The sequence below is a fragment of the Rhinopithecus bieti genome, unplaced genomic scaffold (genome assembly GCF_001698545.2).
Source record: "Rhinopithecus bieti isolate Rb0 unplaced genomic scaffold, ASM169854v2 scaffold_50384, whole genome shotgun sequence".
NCBI lineage: Eukaryota > Metazoa > Chordata > Mammalia > Primates > Cercopithecidae > Rhinopithecus > Rhinopithecus bieti.
In genome coordinates, this window is record NW_016820218.1 from 574,744 (window position 1) to 595,014 (window position 20,271).

Consider the following 20,271-nt stretch of genomic DNA (forward strand, 5'->3'; position numbering starts at 1 on the left):
TACATACTGCAAGCTAGTAATTGGTCTGGCTCTAAATTCAGCATGCTTTTTATAGGCCCTCTGGGCCTGATCAGTTGTTCCTAGTTTCAGCTGCAGCAACACATAAAACCCGGCATTATGTTTTTTCTTCTTGTTTTAACATGTCTGATTTTAAAAAAATAAAAGAGCAAGTCAGTAAATTTTGGAAGCAAATGAACTAACAATAACAGAAAGTCTACTTATGAGTCAGGAAATCTGTATCTACCACTAACAGGGTAAACTTCAGAACGCCATTTAACCTATCTGGCTTCAGTTTCCTCAGGGGAAGGAGTTGGACTGTATGAATGACCATAATGGCTTTGAAATAACAGGTGGTTTTTTTAAAGCTGCCCAAGTGATACTGACACCTCCACCAAATGCCTCCCCGTGCTCTTTGAGAATACTGGGTATAAAAAGAACAGTAACTACTCAGTCATCCTGCCTGTCTCCATACTGCTACTGGTCAAACTCACAAAACTGTTCTCCATCTCATTTCACTTAATCCAACTCTCATGTTTTCCTTCACCATGATAGTTTCCCCATATTAGACACAGGGATTTTTCTCGAGATTATAGACTAGAAAAGTAGATTCACCCCAATGTGACTATACCAAATATGTTCAAAATAAATAGTGGCAATGAATGTTTAAACAACACATGCCACCTGGAATAAAAATTATATGTAGAGATAATTGCTTTCAGAAATAACAACTACTTGCTAAGGTAAAATAAAATAGTTTGAAGCAGTTAGCAAGTATATTCTAGGGAAAGAAAAACAAAACCAGTAGCTAAAATGAAATTAACTTCTTAAGGTTTTACATTATTCTAGAGAAAATAAGAATATTTCCATGAGTTAAGCCAGTCATATTATTTGACTTGAGTGCATCCACATAACACTTCTAATAATCTGTCCCTAATATGCAGTACAAGCTCCATTCTATCTGTGAACACACTGATTACACAAATTGGGTCATTCTTGTCACCTGACTAAGTCAGAGCAAAGGGAACAGCTGGTAAAAAGGCACTCAGGCCTCATAGCACTTGCTCCAAGATTTAAATTTTCCAAGAGCCCAGCTGCTGAGAGGGCCTGCTGTAATCCTAAGATTAGTTTTCCCCAGTAGCTGCCATGACTCTAAGTCTAGTTTTACCTACTATCGTCACTCACCAATCAGAGCCTGCCAGCTCCCAAAAGCTTCTCTAGTACCAGTGAGCTTTCTTTCAAAATAATACACAACATTTTTCTTTCCAATAAAATGGCCAACCTTCTCTTTGTTCTTCAGACAGACAAAAGACCACTTAGCCTGTGTGCATATGCCCGAAATTGCAATTCTTGCTTCCCAAAATAAAATTCAATTTAAATATTCGTGTCTCTATTTATTTTGACTTCAACATAATAATGCTGCCTCCTAACAAACCACAACAATGATGCAACTACCAAAGTTAAGCTCTAAACACTGGCGCCTTATTAATGCTTATGTTCCCAACACCAGCTACAATGGCTGGCACTTAACTGCTGAACAAAATGCAGTAGTCAACCAGCAGTTAGTTAAGCACCGACTATCTGCCTCATGACCAGATTTTTTTCAGAATCTGAAATGGATGTTTAAGAAAATAATTATCGGCCGGGCGCGGTGGCTCACGCCTGTAATCCCAGCACTTCGGGAGGCCGAGGTGGGCGGATCACCAGGTCAGGAGATGGAAACCATCCTGGCTAACACGGTGAAACCCCGTCTCCACTAAAAATATAAAAAATTTGCCAGGTGTGGTGGTGGGCGCCTGTAGTCCCAGCTACTCGGGAGGCTGAGGCGTGAACCCAGGAGGCGGAGCTTGCAGTGAGCCGAGATGGCGCCACTGCACTCCAGCCTCGGCCACAGAGTGAGACTCTGTCTCAAAAAAAATTATCAACAATGTGGTGAAAGCAGGTATGAGATTCTGAAAGAACACAGAGAAAAAAGTACGGAACTCTGCACAAACTGGAGAAGGCTTCCCTGAAGAGACACTCATATCATGTGATAAAGAGCCACAGGCAGACAAAGTGAGGATGAGACAAACCCACAGCAAATGCAACATTCCTTTACTCAAAAACGCATTCAGTCTCAACCAATATTCTGGGTTACTACACATTAGTAATCAGGCATTTAGAACTGATCAACTATCCATCTGCATTTTCTAATTGGGTCTCTCTAGTATAAATTATTAACTATTTGGTGTAATTCATATCTGAATTTTGCAGAAAGCCTACAGAAAGAAGACAACTATGGTGGCGCTGCATATAATAACTGAAACGTGCATCAGTTAGATAAACCCAGTGCTGAAGGAAACAGTCCTTCTTCCCTTCTTGTACTCCATCCACAACCTGTCCCCACTTAGAACACATGGCCTACCTTCTTCTAAATCAAGATGAATACCATCATGGCCTTGCATCCCTGCTGGGCTCCATCAGTCACCACCAGAAACCTAAACCTCACAAGGGTATCCTTTATCTGTTTACTCCTTAGACTCATCTTCATATTGCCATGTATACCCCCCCCAGTCTTGCCCAATTCCCTCCCTACCACTCTCCTAAATTCTTCATTGTGCCCTCTGAAACTCCCAATCTGGATCAGCCAAGTTCCCTCCATGTTTTTAACCTTTCTTTTAACCACACCAAGTTCTGCCTCAATGAAAACATGGCTAATTCCCCTATAGATCCTACAGATTGCAGTTGACTTCTTTTACAGCTCACATGCCACAGGCCTAGGAGACGAGAAGCAGCTTCTCCTTGCTCACACTGTCACCTACAGTCCTCTTCTGCTCCTTCCTCCTTCAGCAACCCCACTGCCTTTGAAGCGCAGGCCATCCAACTATACTACTAAAAACAGCCTTCTTGTTGCTACAGTCTACCAACTTCCTAACTCCCCTTTCCTTCAGTGAAAATGCTGTATCCTTCTTTTCCACCTCAGTGCCTGTATTCATTCTAACCTTCATGTTGATGTCCCATTGAACACTCTGGCCTCTCAGTTACATGACCTCCACGCTACTCACCCATCCAAAATCTGAATTTCCAGCACGGTACTCATCTGCTCCTCTCCTACCGTCCCAGTTCAATTACTGTAGTGGACCCATGGTAACAAATCTTTAACCTTTGATTTCTCTAATTTTTTTCTATCCTAACCCCTTTTTCCATTGCCTATCAGCCCACTTCTCATTTCTCATTCCTCCTTACCCAGCTTAGACTCCAGGACTCACCACTGTCATCAATCCCTTGTCATCACAACCTCAACTCCTTTGCATGTCTTTCCTCTCTTTCTCTCCATCCACACTTGAACCCCATCATGCCCATCTCCAAACCTGGGAAGCTGAATATGAAGAGAGAAAACTACAGAGGAGTTCATTAATTTCACTTCAATAGCTTGAAACTTCAAATGGGCAATCACTAGGGCCTGCTAATCTTTCCAGTCCTTACTAGCACATTTGTTTTCCCACCACGAAAAAAAAAAGAAAGAAGCTATTTCATATCTTCTTTTATCTCAAACCTCCTAACCAAGTCTTCTCCCAGTCTCATCTTATACTTCGCCAAGAAAACAGAAGCCATTCGAGAAGAAAGCTTTTCCCATCACCAAATCTACAAGCCCAGCACTGTATGATGGGCACCTATCTTCTCTCCTGCTAAGATGGAAGAAGGATTAAAGGGCTCCCTCAAGCTCTGGATCCCAGTGTATCTCTCACCTACTGATGACTTTACTCCTACCACTACCCTTTGTCTCTCCCCTGAGTCCAATTTCTCCCTCTGAATGGAAACATTTCCATCAACATAAAAATAAGCTTTATAATCTTGATCCTCTCATCCACAAACCAAATAGAAAAAGAACACTAACATGCCATTAAAAAATGAAAACTTTAAGATACAGTAGCATTCCATGATACAACCATCAAAAGACATTTATGGGATATTCAGGTTTTCAGAACTTGGTTTTGGTAAGTTACCAATACAGAGAAAATTAAGTTTGGCAGAGGTAGTTTATCCTGCTAATTGGAAGCTACATGTCTAACCATTCTAATGGTTCTACTAAATGGCCTTACCCCTTTTGTTGTTTGGACAGTAAATAATTCACATATTACAAATCAACAATGTTTATAAATGGGTAACATACTTTTATTGTGGAAGAAAAAAATACTGGTTACCTTACAGTGTTTCAAAGCTTCTTTGTATTCTTTGTTTCTGATTGCATCTCTAGCACTTTTTAGAGCAGTTTTCACTTCCTTGCTGGACATTCTGTCAAGGCAGAAAGCCTGAGTGAATCTACAGTAATACCTACCCACCCGTAAAGGTTCCAACAAACTTAGTCATCTGGAAAGGGAACCTGGAAAGAGAAAAGACTCCTTCTATCCGGAACAGTCTTCCCTCTAGCATATACACAGTTTATTCCTTAACCTCTTCAGATTTGTACTCAAATGTCGTTTCTTCAATGAAACCTTCCCTCTACATGCTATTTAACATTTTAATCTTGCCATCCCCCTACTCTCAACAACCCAGTATTTCCTGAACCCCTTTCACTGCTTTATTTTTCTTGAAAGCATTTGTCACATTTCATATACTATATATTCTACTTATTTATCCTATTTATTTTCTAGGTCCCAACACCCACAAGAATGTAAGTTCTATGCAGGCAAGAAATTTTTTTTTCACTGCCACATCCATAGGACCTAGTATCTTACAAATTATAGATGATCAATTAATAAGTGTTGAAATTAAGTTATATTTTATTTACATTCATTCTCCATATATTTTGGCTAAAATACAAATGATCTTGTTGATCAGAACTCAAAATACATACCAATCTCAATCCAACTCTCCCACTCTATACAAAGCAAGATCCAGTAGAATAAGCCCAAGTCACAGATAAAACACCAACACAAATAATTTCAGTGACTGTGATATGAAAGTTTAAGAAAGCATTGTTTTAATGCTAGTTTCTGTGAAACATAAATCAGGATATTAACTTTCTTCACAATAAGGATTACTGTAGGATTATTACCCATACTTTCTCTGAAGAAAAACAATGTTTAAACTTGAATGGAAGCAATGGATAATGCAAAAGGGCTGTACACTAATTTCAGTCATAAGAAGATATTTTAATTAGTAGATAATTTCTTCATTTAATCTTAAGATATATTAATTTTAAATAAATTAGCATATTTTAAGATTTCACAACTTATTCTGGCTTACCTGTAAACAAGTCTAATTCAATCATAATTCAATGTTGAAAAAAAGAAACATTTGTATTTTCTGTCAGCTCCTCTAATCTCATAGAAAGGTAAAACAAAGCTGGGGTAAATATTAAGTATTTATAGGTTTCAGATGCTCAAGGGAGTAAAATGTACCAAAAAGATGAATCACTGACATGGTAAACTGACAGTCCTTTATATCCAAAGAAGAAGCTAACACAGAAGTATGCGACCAAAGAAGCTTGAGAAGTTAGATATATATTTTTTAATCTTTTGACTTAAAAAATGTTAGGATTCAAAATAATAGAAAATTAAGATACCATAAAATCAATTTATCTACAGCTAGAACCAGATTCCCTAAATAAGCAGATAAGTAACTTTTTTGCTGAGTTACAATAATTATATAATTTAAAGCACCATATTTCATATGTTCTTGATTTAGAAACTACTACCTTATCTGAAATTATCTTGGTATATATTTATAGGTGAAACCTTCAGAACTTTTTTTGTAGTTTGCAAATCTTGATTGGAGTAGGTAACAAATTTCAATGCTGATTTCACAATTTTCTCAAACCAGTTTCCTTTGGTTAAAAAAAACCCTGCAGACTAAAAAGGAGAAAATAACATCAAGGATGATGACAACTGATCTAGATCAATAAAAGAGACAAAAGAGATACTCAAGTAAAAAAATCAAAAGATGTCCAAGTTGAAAAGGAACAAAACAGTCTCAAATTAAAACAAACAGAAGACCACAACCATTACATAAGGAGGAAGTTCACCATCTCTTCTATCACCCAACATTCAAGAGGGCACGTATGCAAACAAGGTAGAACCAACCACTACTAAACTGCATGCAGCCCCCAAGCTATTTGCTATGCATAATATAAAAAATATATAAAGAATATAATCTAAATCAAGAGAAAGACTTAAGACATATAAGTCATTCAGTAATCAAATGCTAAACTAAGGGTAATGACTGGAAGTGCAATAGGAATTTAGAGGAGGAAAGGTGTGTGGTGTGATGTTATTAACAGCTACTATTAATAGAAGACTTAAGAATGGAGGGAAGAAGGAAAATTGCTCTACTCAAGAGGCAAACGCATTAGCAAAGTGAGAGAAGTGGGAATGAGTTGTGGCAAGTACAGGAAACAGTAAGAAAGCCATGCTGAATAGATCAGAAGGGACTTATTAAAGAAGAGAAGAAAATTAGGTTGGATAGGTCAAACAGAGCCTCAGATTACAGATCCTGAAAGTCAAAAAGACATGTATGAACTAAAATACAGCAGCAAATAGGAAGCCATTAGGAATTTTTAAGTAGGTTGTTTTAAAGACCACTATATAGAAACAAATACCATTTTTCTCTTGGTAATCAATTCTAATATTAAATATCCTTCAGTATCTGTGTGTCTCCATATGTAATTACAATTCTTCATGCTACAATGGAATCCTCTATTCTTCTCTTCCAATTCCTTATTCATTTGATGCAACATTTAACATAATACGCTAGCACTGAGGTCCTCTCTCACTCAAGCATACACACATATATGTATGTACGTAAGTTTCAGAAGGTTAATTTCTAAAAAGACAAAATAATCTGCCCCTTTTCAACCCTAAAAGCTACTTCCTTCTTTTTTTGGGGGGGGCGGTGGAAGGGAAAGGTCCATTCACCAATTTTCTATACAAACCCTTATTGAGATCCAACCACCTACTAGGTACCACTTAAACCCATTTTCCTTCCAAGGGTAAAAACCTACTACCCAAAATGATTCCATGTAACCCCATACTCCTCTATTTTGGATATTTCCCTTGATTGTAAGGATTTCTAACATTTCAAAGAAACACCTAGCTCTCTTGCAAGAGAGGGAGATGTCTTTAATATTCTTCCACAACACAACTCCCTGTTAATTCTTCCCTCTTATACCTCTCCTCCCACTTTTCTTCTCAATCTCAACTTACTTTTTTTAAACAAGCGTATTCATTTTGTACGTTTTCACTCAATTTTTTCTATTACCAACCCAAATTTTTTTTTTTTTTTTTTGAGACGAGAGTCTGGCTCTGTTCCCCAGGCTGGAATGCAGTGGCGCGATCTGGCTCACTGCAAGCTCCGCCTCCCGGGTTTACGCCATTCTCCTGCCTCGGCCTCCAGAGTAGCTGGGACTACAGGCGCCGGCCACCGCACCCGGCTAACTTTTGTATTTTAGTAGAGACGGGGTTTTACCGTGGTCTCGATCTCCTGACCTTGTGATCCGCCCGCCGCGACCTCACAAAGTGCTGGGATTACAGGCGTGAGCCACCGCGCCAGGCCAACCCAAAATATTTTTATCCAACATAAATCAAGCATAAAAAGTGGCAACAATGGCACTTAGAAAGAGTTAGAAAGTGACAGTCATTCCATAAAGGCAATGATATTCCTCAAAGACAACATATATAGGTAAGTGAACTGATATGTCCTACTGTCCCCAGTTGAGGCTATGAAACCTTAAATAATATTCCAATATGCTCATATAAAGATTCCACAAAGCTAAAACAACAATAACAATAAATAGTAATGATAATGATAATGGAAGCTAATTACAGAAAGGAAAAAAATGATACCTTTAAATCTAATAACAAAAGGTATTTTGTGATGACCCATAGTCTGACATTTAAAAAAAAAAAAAAACTATGCCATTAAATCTTTCTTCTGAAAGGAATGAGTAAAACAATCATTAAATAAAATAGATTCCAATTTATTATTTAGCATTCTAGACACTTACCTTTTACCTATTATTACTACCTCTATATTCTTCCCGAATTGAATTTCAGATTGTTCCTTACCCATTTTCCATCTAAATTAAATAAAACAAGTATGAGACAGTCAGATAAAAGGATGACACCCACAACCCAAAACCTTCTAAACTTTTAAAGCATCAGATTCAATTTTCATAATTCATAATTTAAAACATGAGAAATAATTATGTATGATTTTTAGTATTTGTATTCTTTCCCAGAGAGGCACTAATCTTAATCTCCAAATTTCTAAATTGGTCTAAACTATATTCCTAGGGTCTCAGATGATAAAAGGAAACTTCTATAAGAGATCAGAAGGATTTTGAAAAATCATTTCAGAAACCCAAAATACACTGATGTCAATATAAAAAATGGAGCCAAAAAAGAATATCTACTATTTCTGTGCCATTTTCGCTTTGAATCAAGGACATCTACAGACAACTAAGGGTACTTATTTACACCCAATTTGCAACCCAATTATATTAGAATAGAACTTTGTTCTAAGGAACATAAGGGGTATAATACAATTATATTAGTTTGTAATCTAATGAAAACAGAAAAATTTTTAATGTTAATAATGCATTTAAATAGTCATTAAAAATAGTAACACAACTAACTACACATCTACAAATTCTAAGAATATTTTGATAGCATCCCTGAAGTGGCTTCTGTCAAACAAAAAATAATCTAGAATGGTCCCTGGAGAGAATGGAGGTGGTTTTGAAAAGCTGAATAAAGTGAAAAAAACATGCTACTTCAGAACTAGGAAGTAAACAATGTTTAGGTGAGGCAGGTAGGGATGAACAAGGAATGAAAAGTTTCCCTAACCAAAACACTCATTAGTGATCTACCTAAATAGAAGTATAAGTTCAACAGTAAAAAGTCTTACTGGTAAGAAAAGAAAGTACGGTAATCCAAACAATGTTTAGGAAAGTAAGATAATAGTTAAAAAAGAAAAAAGTACCAACTTGACTATTTCACTGGCTTCTTTAGCCCTGGTAACACTTGGCTGGCCTCCTCATCCAATCTAGTTTTAATTTATCACTCAGTCACTTCAACTCTGTTCTGACAAAATACCCTAGATCCTGTCAGCCCCGTTACTCTGTCATATCCACCCACCAAGGCTTACCCTAGTTGAGAGTGAGCTTAGGAGATCAAATGGATCTAGGATCAAAGCCATTAGGCCTTGGGTACCTGACTTCATTACTCAAAGCCCATTTCCTCACTGGTAAAGTAAGAATTGCATCACTTACCTGACATAAACATAGATGAAGTACTTGGACATAATCTATACTAATAATGTCCTATCTACTGTTATTCTCTCAATCAACTTCACTACTTGCCATTCCTAAAACAACTAGTGTGATAACTCAGTTACAAATTTTCTCTACACATGCAAAATCCCCAACCCTCTCTGCAACCTCCTTCTTCCTTGCTCTCTCAAGAAGTAAACTTCTTACCTATACAAATGGCCCCTGACTTACAAATGGCTGAACTTACAATTTTTTGACTTTAGGATGTGCTTATCAGGATATTAAATGCATTTTGACTTACAATATTTTCAAGTTAAAATGGGGTTTATCGTGGTGTAACCCCATCATAAGAAGCATCTATATTCCTCAAAAGACAGCTATCATCAAACATGAGTATCCTCTTCAAATTAGTTACTACACTACATGAATACTAGAGTACAGCCTACAACAGGGATCACTTCCTTCTCCAAACCACTTGTTAACTGAGCTACTCAACTGCAACTTAACAAATATTATTTTTATTATCTTTTATAGACATAACCTGTCTCCCAATTCAATAAATTCTTAGATGTAGGTCTTATATTTTCAGAGCTTCTTAGATACCCAACACTTACTGAATAATACATATTCAATAAAGAGCTAATGATCTTTCAGCTTCCAAAGCTTACCGGTGTTAACAAAAAACTGAGTGACTGAGGGAAGTGTCTCAATCAGTAGAGGTTTATCGAGTCATACTTTGAGGACACGCCTGGGGAAAAACAAGCCACAGAAGCATCTGCGACCCGCACTTTCCAAAGAGGGCTTTGGCAACTCAGTATTCTAGGGGAGAGCACGCAGGAGTGAAAAATGGCAGAAGGGAAGTAGGAAGTGAGGAAAATGGTTACATTCTCCTGAGTACCTTTTCTGATAGCATAGTTACTGATTAGCAAAAATGTTATATGTTCACAAAAGAGTAATCAAAACAATGAGGGAACCTGAAATTATGAGAACTAGCTGAAGAAACTGGGGACTAGGAAAAAAATAAATGATGGAGAGGGAGTGGGGGGAAGGACCGTTGAAAGGGAGAGATTATCCATGTAAAAGTGAAGAAAATGAACTAATGAATGGTTAAAATAGAGGAAGATTAACTTCAACTTAAAATAGGAACTTTTAATGAGACCTATTTAAATGTGGAATGAGGTGTTCAGTGGAAGTGTTTCCCATCGCTAGAGATGAAAAAGCATAGGCTGAACAATCCACTCAGCAGGAATGATTTAGGATAAACTGAATGTCAGATGGGAAGTAGGACTAGAAGCCTCTTAGATTCTTCCAGCACAATGTCTCTAAGGCTCTAAAATATCTGTCTTGCTCCAAATCACTGCAGCACCTGCTCCTATTGACACTGCCAAGGGGAGAAAGAAGAAAAAGATGTATTCTTGTAATTCTGTCATCAGAGTACATATCCTGTGGAAACAAGGCTGTAGAGAGTAAGTACAGTTTATGGAATCAGACACAAAGTTAAATATAACTTTTATGAATTCAAATGTCAGTCAATATTGTCACCATGGTAGAAAATACATCCTACATTCCAAATTAACTCAAAACAAATTTGTGTTTATGAGGGAGTCCACTTGTATTACCTTCCACGCTGTATTATTATTTCATGTATGCTAGGTTTTGCTTCCCTGAAGTCTAACCTCGTGTAAACCAAGACTATTGTTTAGGTTTTTTTTTTTTTTGAGACAGAGTTTTGCTCTTGTTGCCCAGGCTGCAGTGCATTGGTGCGATCTCGGCTCACTGCAACCTCCGCCTTCTGGGTTCAAGCGATTCTCCTGCCTCAGCCTCCCTAGTAGCTGGGATTACAGGCGCCCGCCACCACACCTGGTATTTTGTGTATTTTTCGTAAAGACAGGGTTTCACCATGTTGGCCAGGCTGATCTCAAACTTCTGACCTTAGGTGATCCGCCCATCTCGGCCTCCCAAAGTGCTGGGATTACAGGCTTGAGCCACCGCGACCAACACTGTTTACGTTTTTGCGTGACCCGCAGATCTTTATCACGCTGCTTGAGTAACAATTCTGCTACACTAACAGATAAACTCAGTAGACTGTCAAGAAATTTTGTAACTAACTGCAGACAGAGCATTTAGTGAGTTAACGGCATAGACTCCTCAATTTTCAGTCGTGCTCTGACTGGCTCCCTGTGTAAACTCAGGTCAGTCATTTAACCTCTCTAAGCCTGTTTTCCTATCTGCAATATGGTGAAAGTGAGGATCATGGAAAATATTCCATATAAAAGTACCTGGCATGCAGTAGATGCTCAGTAAATGCTTAGTGTAACGCTCAGCACCTAAGTGTCATGTGAGTATTAAATAAATCTGTTCCTTATTACAATTATTTTATGCCAAAAAAAACCTGCCAGATACTAGCATTCAGTTGAATTATGTTAAGTAAGTATTACAACTCCTCTTTTTACTGTCAGAATATTAAAACTACTAGTGTGATGTGCAAATTATATACTCGAAACTAGATACTGAAATTAGAATTTGGCTTTGGGACAGAAATCTGCTTCTTCCAGAACTCTCCAAAGGAATTCAACAGTCAAGAGACCGGTTTTTATTCTGCAGCAAAACAATGATATTCTGAACCTACGCCAACTAACTGAATACGTCGCAGAGCCCATTTCCCTCTCCAGTTTCGCTTATCTCCTTTGCTCTCTGAAGGCAAGGAACAGCTATGCTTTCCCCCGCCTACAGCCTGAAACTTCTTACTAGGCCCCGCTCCTCGTCCCATGCGAGCACAGTAAATCCTGACTGCGCAGGGTAAGAGAAGCTATAAGATGAGACAGGCTAGAGATTTCCCTGGGAAGGTATTCGAGGGGCTCTAAGGTATTCAGGGCGCACCTGAGGCGGTCCACCCAGAGGCCCCACAAGGAACCGCCCTATTGAACTTAAGTGACAGCCGCGCCGCCACCTCATCGCCGCCCAGTTCACGCTCTCGCCGAACACTCAGTCACGCTTGCGCGGCCCAAAACGAACAGCCCCGGCCCCGATTCTTTCTTTCGCTAAGTACCATTTCAATCGCCTTTATGATCCCTTGTGCAAAAGCGACAGAGATCCGAACCCACCTGGGACAGATGCTCCTCTTCCACAAATGCCGAGTCTGCAATGAGAGCGCATGCGCCTTTCCCAGGAATCATTCACGTGACTGGAAGTGGCTGGGTTCTGATTTGCTCGGTATTTGATTAAAAAGCCTTAATGTGGGTAAAAGCGGGGATTTCTCTGTTGCGCATGTGCGCGCTCTCAGCCTGATGGGAGTTGTAGTTCTGCGTGTGAAGCCCGACGTTACTATCAAGAAACCAAACTGCAACCTTTGGGAGTTGTTCGCTGTCCCTACCGTACTCTGCTAGGGAGAGAACGCCAGAGGGAGGCGGCTGGCCCGGCGACAGGCTCTCAGAACCGCTACCAGCGATGCTACTGCTGTGGGTGTCGCTGGTCGCAGTCTCGGCGCTAGCGGTACAGGCCCCCGGAGACGGGGAGCAGAGGCGGGGAGCAGCCAAAGCGCCCAACGTGGTGCTGGTCGTGAGCGACTCCTTTGTAAGTACCGCGAGGCAGGGGAGGGGCGCCCCGCTAGCGACCGGAGACCTCCCCGCCGCCGCCTGTGCTGCAAGCTTTGGGTAGCAGAACCTGAGACATTTTCAAACACCTTTCACCCCGATGCAAAGAAAAAAATACATTTTATGTGAGACCCCGTGTACTCATAATACACCACATACCTATGCAAGCATGTAAAACAATAGTGAAATACTGAAAACATCTTTGCAGATTTTTTTTTTTAATACTGACCTCGATTCGCTAAATTATTTTACCACTACTAATGAACTTTCAGTCCATACCCCGGTTTGGTTTAATTGTGTGGTAAAATAACATTCTGCATCTCCATAAAAGCGTGTTAGCTTTCCAAAAGTCATTTCCCAGTTCACCTCAAGTTTGCAGGAATTCATGTTTGGATGAGAAGTGAAGAAAGTTTATTTTTATTATCCAGGTTTGTGATAATCCTGTTAGTGCTGATTCAAATGGAATCGTTGGTATAACTTGATTCACTCCCCCGTATTCCAGAAAATTTTGCGTATGTGTGTGTGTTGGTAATGTGGCCGAATCCCAAACTTAAACAGTTTCTGAAACTTTCCCAAGCCAAAGGTGCTACTGTCAACCTTACCCGAGGCTTTTAGGATGATACAGGTTTTAAAAAGTGCTGCTTAGACAATTGTTTGGTTATTAATTGTAATATTAGTTTCTTATCACTCGGTGTTACTGTGGTCACACAGAGGTTGGTGTTAAGCATATCTGGCACTAAAGAGTGTTTGCAATCATATGTTGTATTCCCTTTCTCATAGATTAACCCGTGATGATTAAAATTGCATAGTCTGGATGTGCCCTTGAGATTTTTTGAAAATATTCAAGTTACCTTTGTGATTTAAACTTAGAGAATGGGCAGTACTGGAAATTGACTAGATGGCATTTTATTACAGAGTGCTCTTGTAATCAAAGGCAAATGAAGGAAGCAGGATTGTGCAGAGGAGAAGCTGAATTTTGTTGCTATCTTATGAATGACAGTTCTCAAACTAATATGGTGCTTCAGAGCTGCTTTCCAGGTGGAGTGAGGGGAACAGACCTTTCTACCTGCATGTTGGATGGCCACTGATTGTGGGCTGCTCCTAGAATGGGGCATGATGTTGGGCAAAGCAGCTGTCTTCAGCAGAGGCAATTGTTCATTCCTAAAAGGGAATCCGGATGTGGATCACAACATCCCAGAAACTTCCAACGATGACTGAGATATTTAGGTTTGTTACTTTTTTAGTATAGTATGAATGCATAGATTTTTCTATATTTGCTTACATTTTTGGCATTCACATACTTGTTAGTATTCAAACTGTCCTATCTTTGGCCAGTGGAAGCCCCTTCAGGTGGTTCTGAGTCCTTTTGACCCATCCCCATTAGTATTTGACAGCTTGCTTTAACAGAGTTCAGTGTCCACAATGCGTATTTCCTGCCCCATCTTGTGTTTAGAGACCACAATCTGAGTGTTAGGGTTTTCATTGCATCTAGACCTTTCCAGTGGACAAATCTAGAAAGTACATATATTTTAGAAAGAGAAAAATAAATTGTGAGATTATACTGATACTTTCCATTCAAATTTAAGATTATGAGTTTATTCTTTAATTTTTATACTTATATCTTTTTTGTCTTATGCCAAATACTTTGGTCCAAACATATAATATGTATATATCAATGTGTTTGAAAATAAGTAATATTACTAGAAATAATGCTAGTCCTGAGTGGAACTTACAGTTTCTTTGAAGTTTTGTTTTAGGTATATTCAACTATATAGTAAAAGATTGGTCTTTAAACTTAAAATAATTCCTCTCTCTATGATTATACCAGTTTGGTATGCTGTTAGATTCTTGACACTGATTTATCATTTCTAAAACTCTACAGGCTAAGATAGAGCAGTTGAGCAAATAATAATTGTAGGAAGAAGGTAGCACATTGGTTTTACGTTCAGGATAGCAACGCAAGAGCTTTGCAGACCAACTCCCAAGAAAACAAGCAAAACAAATGAAAACACTTTTTTAAACTATACATAAAAACTATTAAATATTTGAAACATTTAACGTGTCTGGAAATTGTCCTAAGGGCATACACCAAATGAAGAAATGTTTATTCAAGAAAATCTACTAAAACTTGGTAAGAATAGCAAGAAGAGTCTGTGGCAGTGAACTATGGCTTTGACAGAGGTTTCACTCACGTGGGTGTGGCCAAGAAGATAGGACTCCTTCTCCCCACAGCTCCCAGTCACTGGTTATCATATCTCACTAGAAGGGACAGGCTGTGAGGATTTCTCATCTTCTAATCCAAGTTGGAGAGGTTAAATTCCTAATGAATGCAGCTGAGAAGTTGAGGGCTCCCTTACTTCAGTCAGCCCCCACTTACAGGACAGAGACTTTATGCCAGGTGCGGAAGGTTGAGAATACTAGGGCCCTCATTGCCCTGGCCCTAGCTCTATAGTAGGACAAAGGTTCCATACCAGGAGAGACAATCTGAGAAGACCAAACAAGCTTCTGCAAAGCAAGCAGAATGGAGGAAATGATAAGGATTAGAGCAGAAATTAAGGAAACAGAGGATGGAAAAATAGTAGAGAAAATCAATGAGACAAAAAATTGGTTCTTAGACAAAATCAGCAAAATTGACAAACCATAGCTACACTGAACAAGAAAAAAGACAAAAGAGCTACATTACTAAAATCATGAAAGAAAATGGATACATTACCTTAAGAAATAAAAGAATTACAAGGGAATACTTACATATAACAACTGTATATCATCAAATTAGATAACTTAAATGAAATGGACAAATTGCTAGGAAGGCAGAAACTACTGAAACTGACTCAAGAAGAAATAGGCAATCTGAATAGACCTATGAGAAGTAAAGAGAGTAAACTGGTAATTTTAAAACTACCAACAAAGAAAAGCACAGACCCAAACGATTTCACTGATAAATTCTACCAAATACTTAAAGAATAATTAATATTAATTCTTCATCTCCTCTTCCAAAAATTAGGAGAGAACACTTCCAAACTGTAAGACCAGTTTGACCAGGCACAGTGGCTCACACCTGTAATCCCAGCACTTTGGGAGACCGAGGTGCGTGGATCACCTGAGATCAGGAGTTCGAGACCAGCCTGGGCAACATGGTGAAAACCCGTCTCTACTAAAAATACAAAAATTAGCCAGGTGTGGCAGGCACCTGTAATCCCAGTTACTCGGGAGGCTGAGGCAGGGAGAATTGCTTGAACCCAGGAGACAGAGGTGCAGTGAGCCGAGATTTGCCTTTGCACTCCAGCCTGGGCAACAGAGCAAGACTCCATCTCAAACAAACAAACAAATAAACAAAAAAAAAAACAGTTTTTGCCTGATTCCAAAGCCAGGCATACATCATAAGGAAAGAAACCCACAGACCAGTATCCCTTAGGAATATAAGAGCAAAGACCCTCAACAAAATGGATTTGGCCCTCCGTATTCACAGGTTCTGAATCCGCAGATTCCACCAACCTCAGATAAAAATATATGGTATTTACGGGATGTGGAACTCACAGAACTTGACTTTTCCTATCCATGGGTTCCTCAGGACTGACTGTGGGACTTGAGCTCGCAAAGATTTGGTATCCTAGGGAGGTATTGGAAACAATCCCCTGCAGATACCAAGGGACAAATGTACTAGGAAATCAAATTCATTATATAAGAAGGATTATTCATTACCAAGTGGGATTTATCTCCAAAATGTACAGTGAGTTTAATATCTGAAAATCAATTAATGTAATATATCATATTGACTGAATAAAGGACAAAACCCATGTGATCATCTCAATAGATGCAGAAAAAGCATTTGACAAGATTTAACAATCCTTATGCATTCAACTGGCTAGAAATAGAAGGGAACTAAAAGGCATCTACAAAAAAAAAGCCAGAACTTTACACTGAATGGTTAAAAGAAAAAAAAAATCAGTTTTCTGACTAAGATCAGGAAGAAGACAAGGATGTGTGTTCTCACCACTGCTATACAGCATTGTACTGGGGGTTCTAGCCACAAAATTAGAAAAAAGATTAAATAAAAGGCATTCATATTGGAAAGGAAGAAGTAAAAGTATCTATACTTGCAGTAATGTTGTATATAGGATTCTACAGATCCACTACAAAACTATTGAACTAATAAATTAGTAAGGCTGTATACAAGATCAGTGTACAAAAATAAATTATATTTTATACACTTAATTGATTAATACACTTACAGTCAAATTAAGAAAACAGTTCCATGTAAAGTAACATCAGAATGGATGAAATACTTAAAATAAATCTAATCAAAGAAATGTAGTTCTTATACTCTGAAAACTACAAAACTGTTGAAAGAAATAAAATAACGTTTAAATAAATGAACAGACATCCCCTTTTCGTGGATCAGATTTAATACTGTTAATATAGCAGTACTCACCAAATCGATGTACAGATTCAATTCAATGCCTGTCAAAATCCCTAGAACTTTTTTTTTTTTTGCAGAGATGGAAAAACTTATCCTAAAATTCATATGGAAATTCAAGGGACCCAAAATAGCCAAAATAAATCTTGAAATAAAAGAACAAAGTTGAAAGACTTACACCTCCCAATTTTTAAAGCTTACATCATAACTACACCCATCAACAGATATGAATGGCTAAGATAGAGACATACAGATTAATGGAATAGTAATCTAAGTCCAGAATAAACTTCATGTTTATAGGAAATTGGATTTTCAACAATGTGCCAAGACCATTTAATAAGGGAACGAATGATCTTAAACAAATACAATTGAAGTAAAACACAAAACTCTTACAACATAGGTGTAATTCTTTGTGATTGTGGATTAGACAATTAAAACATGGGCAAAAGATTTTTTTTTTTTTTTTTTTTTTTTGACGGAGTCTCACTCTGTCACCCAGGCCAGAGTGCATTGGCATGATCTCAGCTCACTGCAACTTCCGTCTCCTGGGTTCAAGCCATTCTCCTGCCTCAGCCTCCCGAGTAGCTGGGACTACAGGCACATGCCACCACACCCAGATTTTTTTTTTTTTTTTTTTTTTTTTTTGTATTTTTAGTAGAGACGGGGTTTCACCATGTTAGCCAGGATGTTCTCAATCTCCTGACCTCAAGATACACCCGCCTAGGCCTCCCAAAGTGCTGGCATTACAGGCATGAGCCACCACACCCGGCCAAAAGATCTTAATAGACATTTCTTCATAGAAGATATCCAGATAACCAATAAGTACATGAAAAGATGCTCAACATCATTAATCATTAGGGAAATGTAAATCAAAACCACAGTGAGACACCAGTTACACCTACTGGGATGGTTATAATGGAAAAGACAATAACTAGAGTTGGCAACAATGTGGAAGAATTACAACCCATACACTGCTGGTAGGATCATGCAACCATTGGAAAACAGTTTGGCAGTTTCTCAAATGGTTAACCATAGAGTTGCCGTATAATCCAGCAATTTTACTCCTAGGTGTATATCCAAGGGAAATGAAAATATGAGTCTACACAGAAACTTGTACATGAGTGTTCATAGCATTATAAATGTTCAGTATACATAATGGCCAAAAAGTATAAACAACCTAAATGCCCATCAATTGATAAATGGATAAATAAAATTTGGTAATATTATTCAATGATAAAAAAATGGTACGTACTACAATGTAGATGAAACCTGAGAAGATTATGCTAAGTGAAAGAAGCTAGTCACAAAGGACCACATATTATATGATTCCATTCATATGAAATGTCCAGAGAAAGCAAATATGTAGAGCCAGAAAGTAGATTCGTGGTTTTTCAGGCTTCAAGCAAATAGAGAGTAATGGCTAAAGAGTGCAGAATATCTTTTGGGGATGATGAGAGCATTCTAAAAATTGACTATGGTAATGGTTGCACAGCTTTCTGAATATACTAAAAATCATTGAATTGTACACTTTAAATGGATGAGTTGTTTAGTGTGTGAATTATACCTTAATAATCCCATTTTTTAAAAAATAGAAAACATGCCAGGTATGGTGGCTCACACCTATAATACCAGCACTTTGGGAAGCCAAGATGAGCAGATAACCTGAGGTCAGAAGTTTGAGACCAGCCTGGCAACATGGTGAAACCCCATCTCTACTAAGAATACAAAAATTAGCCAGGCATGGTGGTGCGCACCTGTAATCCCAGCTACTCAGGAGGCTGAGGCAGGAAAATCGCTTGAACCCAAGTGTCGGAGGTTGCAGTGAGCCGAGATTGTGCCACTGGACTCCAACCTTGGCGACAGGGTGAATCTCTGACTCAAAAAAATAAATAAAATTTTTAAAATTAAATAAATAAATAATAGAAAACAAGCATCTCTGCCTGGGTCCGAAAGGACATAGGCATCTTCTGCATCCCCACTCCTACTCCTACCTCTACTCCCTGCCACTGCACCTGTATCAGTTTTGGTTTTGGTGAGGTTTCGGGAGTGGCGGCGGAGAGTAGGTACAGGAATGTTCACTACAGAGTCTAGTGAGAATCTCATACAGTCTGATGAACAGATCTGGGAAGAACACTATAAGCAGTCTTGCCATGCTAACATGACAAACGAAAGTTGCTGTTACATCCTTTCATTAGGATGATGCATTCAAATCTAAACTTCTCTGATTCTGCATGGCCCATAACGATAAGGAACCAAGTACAAGCCATGGTTCAGAAGGAGCAATCAAAATCACAAAATCGTATCTACCAAAAGGCTCACCCACCCCAAGGGGGAAGAATGTGTGGAGCCATGAGAATTAATTAACAAGAGCAGAATGCAGCAACTAAAGGCAGTTGGTACCATTTCTGTCACTTTTGCAGAAAGCCAATTAATGGGTCATTTTTATTTTTTAAATGCCCAGTTTTGGAGTGCTTAATTTGTTTGAACTATAGGAATGGCTTTGAGAAAATTGAAACGGGCTATTAGTAAATTATAGAAGTTATCCCAAAAGCAATTCTGCAAGATTTTCTCTCCCAACTAAATTTGACAGAATTGTGTTTTCACTTGGCTATCCATTGTAAACCACATTAACATAATATGGAAAACTTACTTTCTCTGTTTTTCATCAACCAGCTGTGTTAAGATGTCTTTCAGTTCAGAATGAAATAGTCTATGGACCGTCTCCCATTGATACCATTATCAGCAGTACTAGTAGTAGCCTAGTTTTAAATGATTCGTTAGTGTGTAAAACTACGTGAAGTCAAAACCAAAACTTCTAGAAAATTTTAAATATTTTCTCTATTAACATTTTGGTCTTCGTTTAGAATATTATTGATATTTTCACATTGAGAATATGTATATCATAATTTAAATATTTTCTAGGAACCAAATTTTGCTATTGATATGCTTAATCCAATTTATTAAGCTTTGCAAAAATATACTGTTGAATTTTGAGCATAAATTTGTCTTCCTTT

At 38.3% G+C, this 20,271-nt stretch overlaps 2 protein-coding genes across 3 annotated transcripts in view; one reads left to right on the forward strand and one right to left on the reverse strand.

Annotated features, from left to right (window-relative positions):
- SKIC3 (SKI3 subunit of superkiller complex) overlaps nucleotides 1-12,425 on the reverse strand; it is a 98,637-nt gene extending 86,212 nt beyond the window's left edge. The window contains 4 exon segments of the mRNA XM_017859658.1: nucleotides 4,182-4,272; nucleotides 5,678-5,831; nucleotides 7,982-8,053; nucleotides 12,352-12,425. Coding sequence (XP_017715147.1) covers nucleotides 4,182-4,271 — 90 coding nt within the window. The 5' untranslated portion in view covers nucleotide 4,272; nucleotides 5,678-5,831; nucleotides 7,982-8,053; nucleotides 12,352-12,425.
- Nucleotides 12,426-12,489: 64 nt separating this feature from the next.
- ARSK (arylsulfatase family member K) overlaps nucleotides 12,490-20,271 on the forward strand; it is a 49,158-nt gene continuing 41,376 nt past the window's right edge. For both annotated transcript variants that reach the window (XR_001882882.1, XM_017859681.1), the window contains exon 1: nucleotides 12,490-12,820. Coding sequence is in view for 1 of the 2 variants with exons in the window: in XM_017859681.1 (XP_017715170.1) it covers nucleotides 12,695-12,820 (126 nt within the window). In the remaining variant the exon portion in view is untranslated. The remainder of the gene's footprint in view (nucleotides 12,821-20,271) is intronic.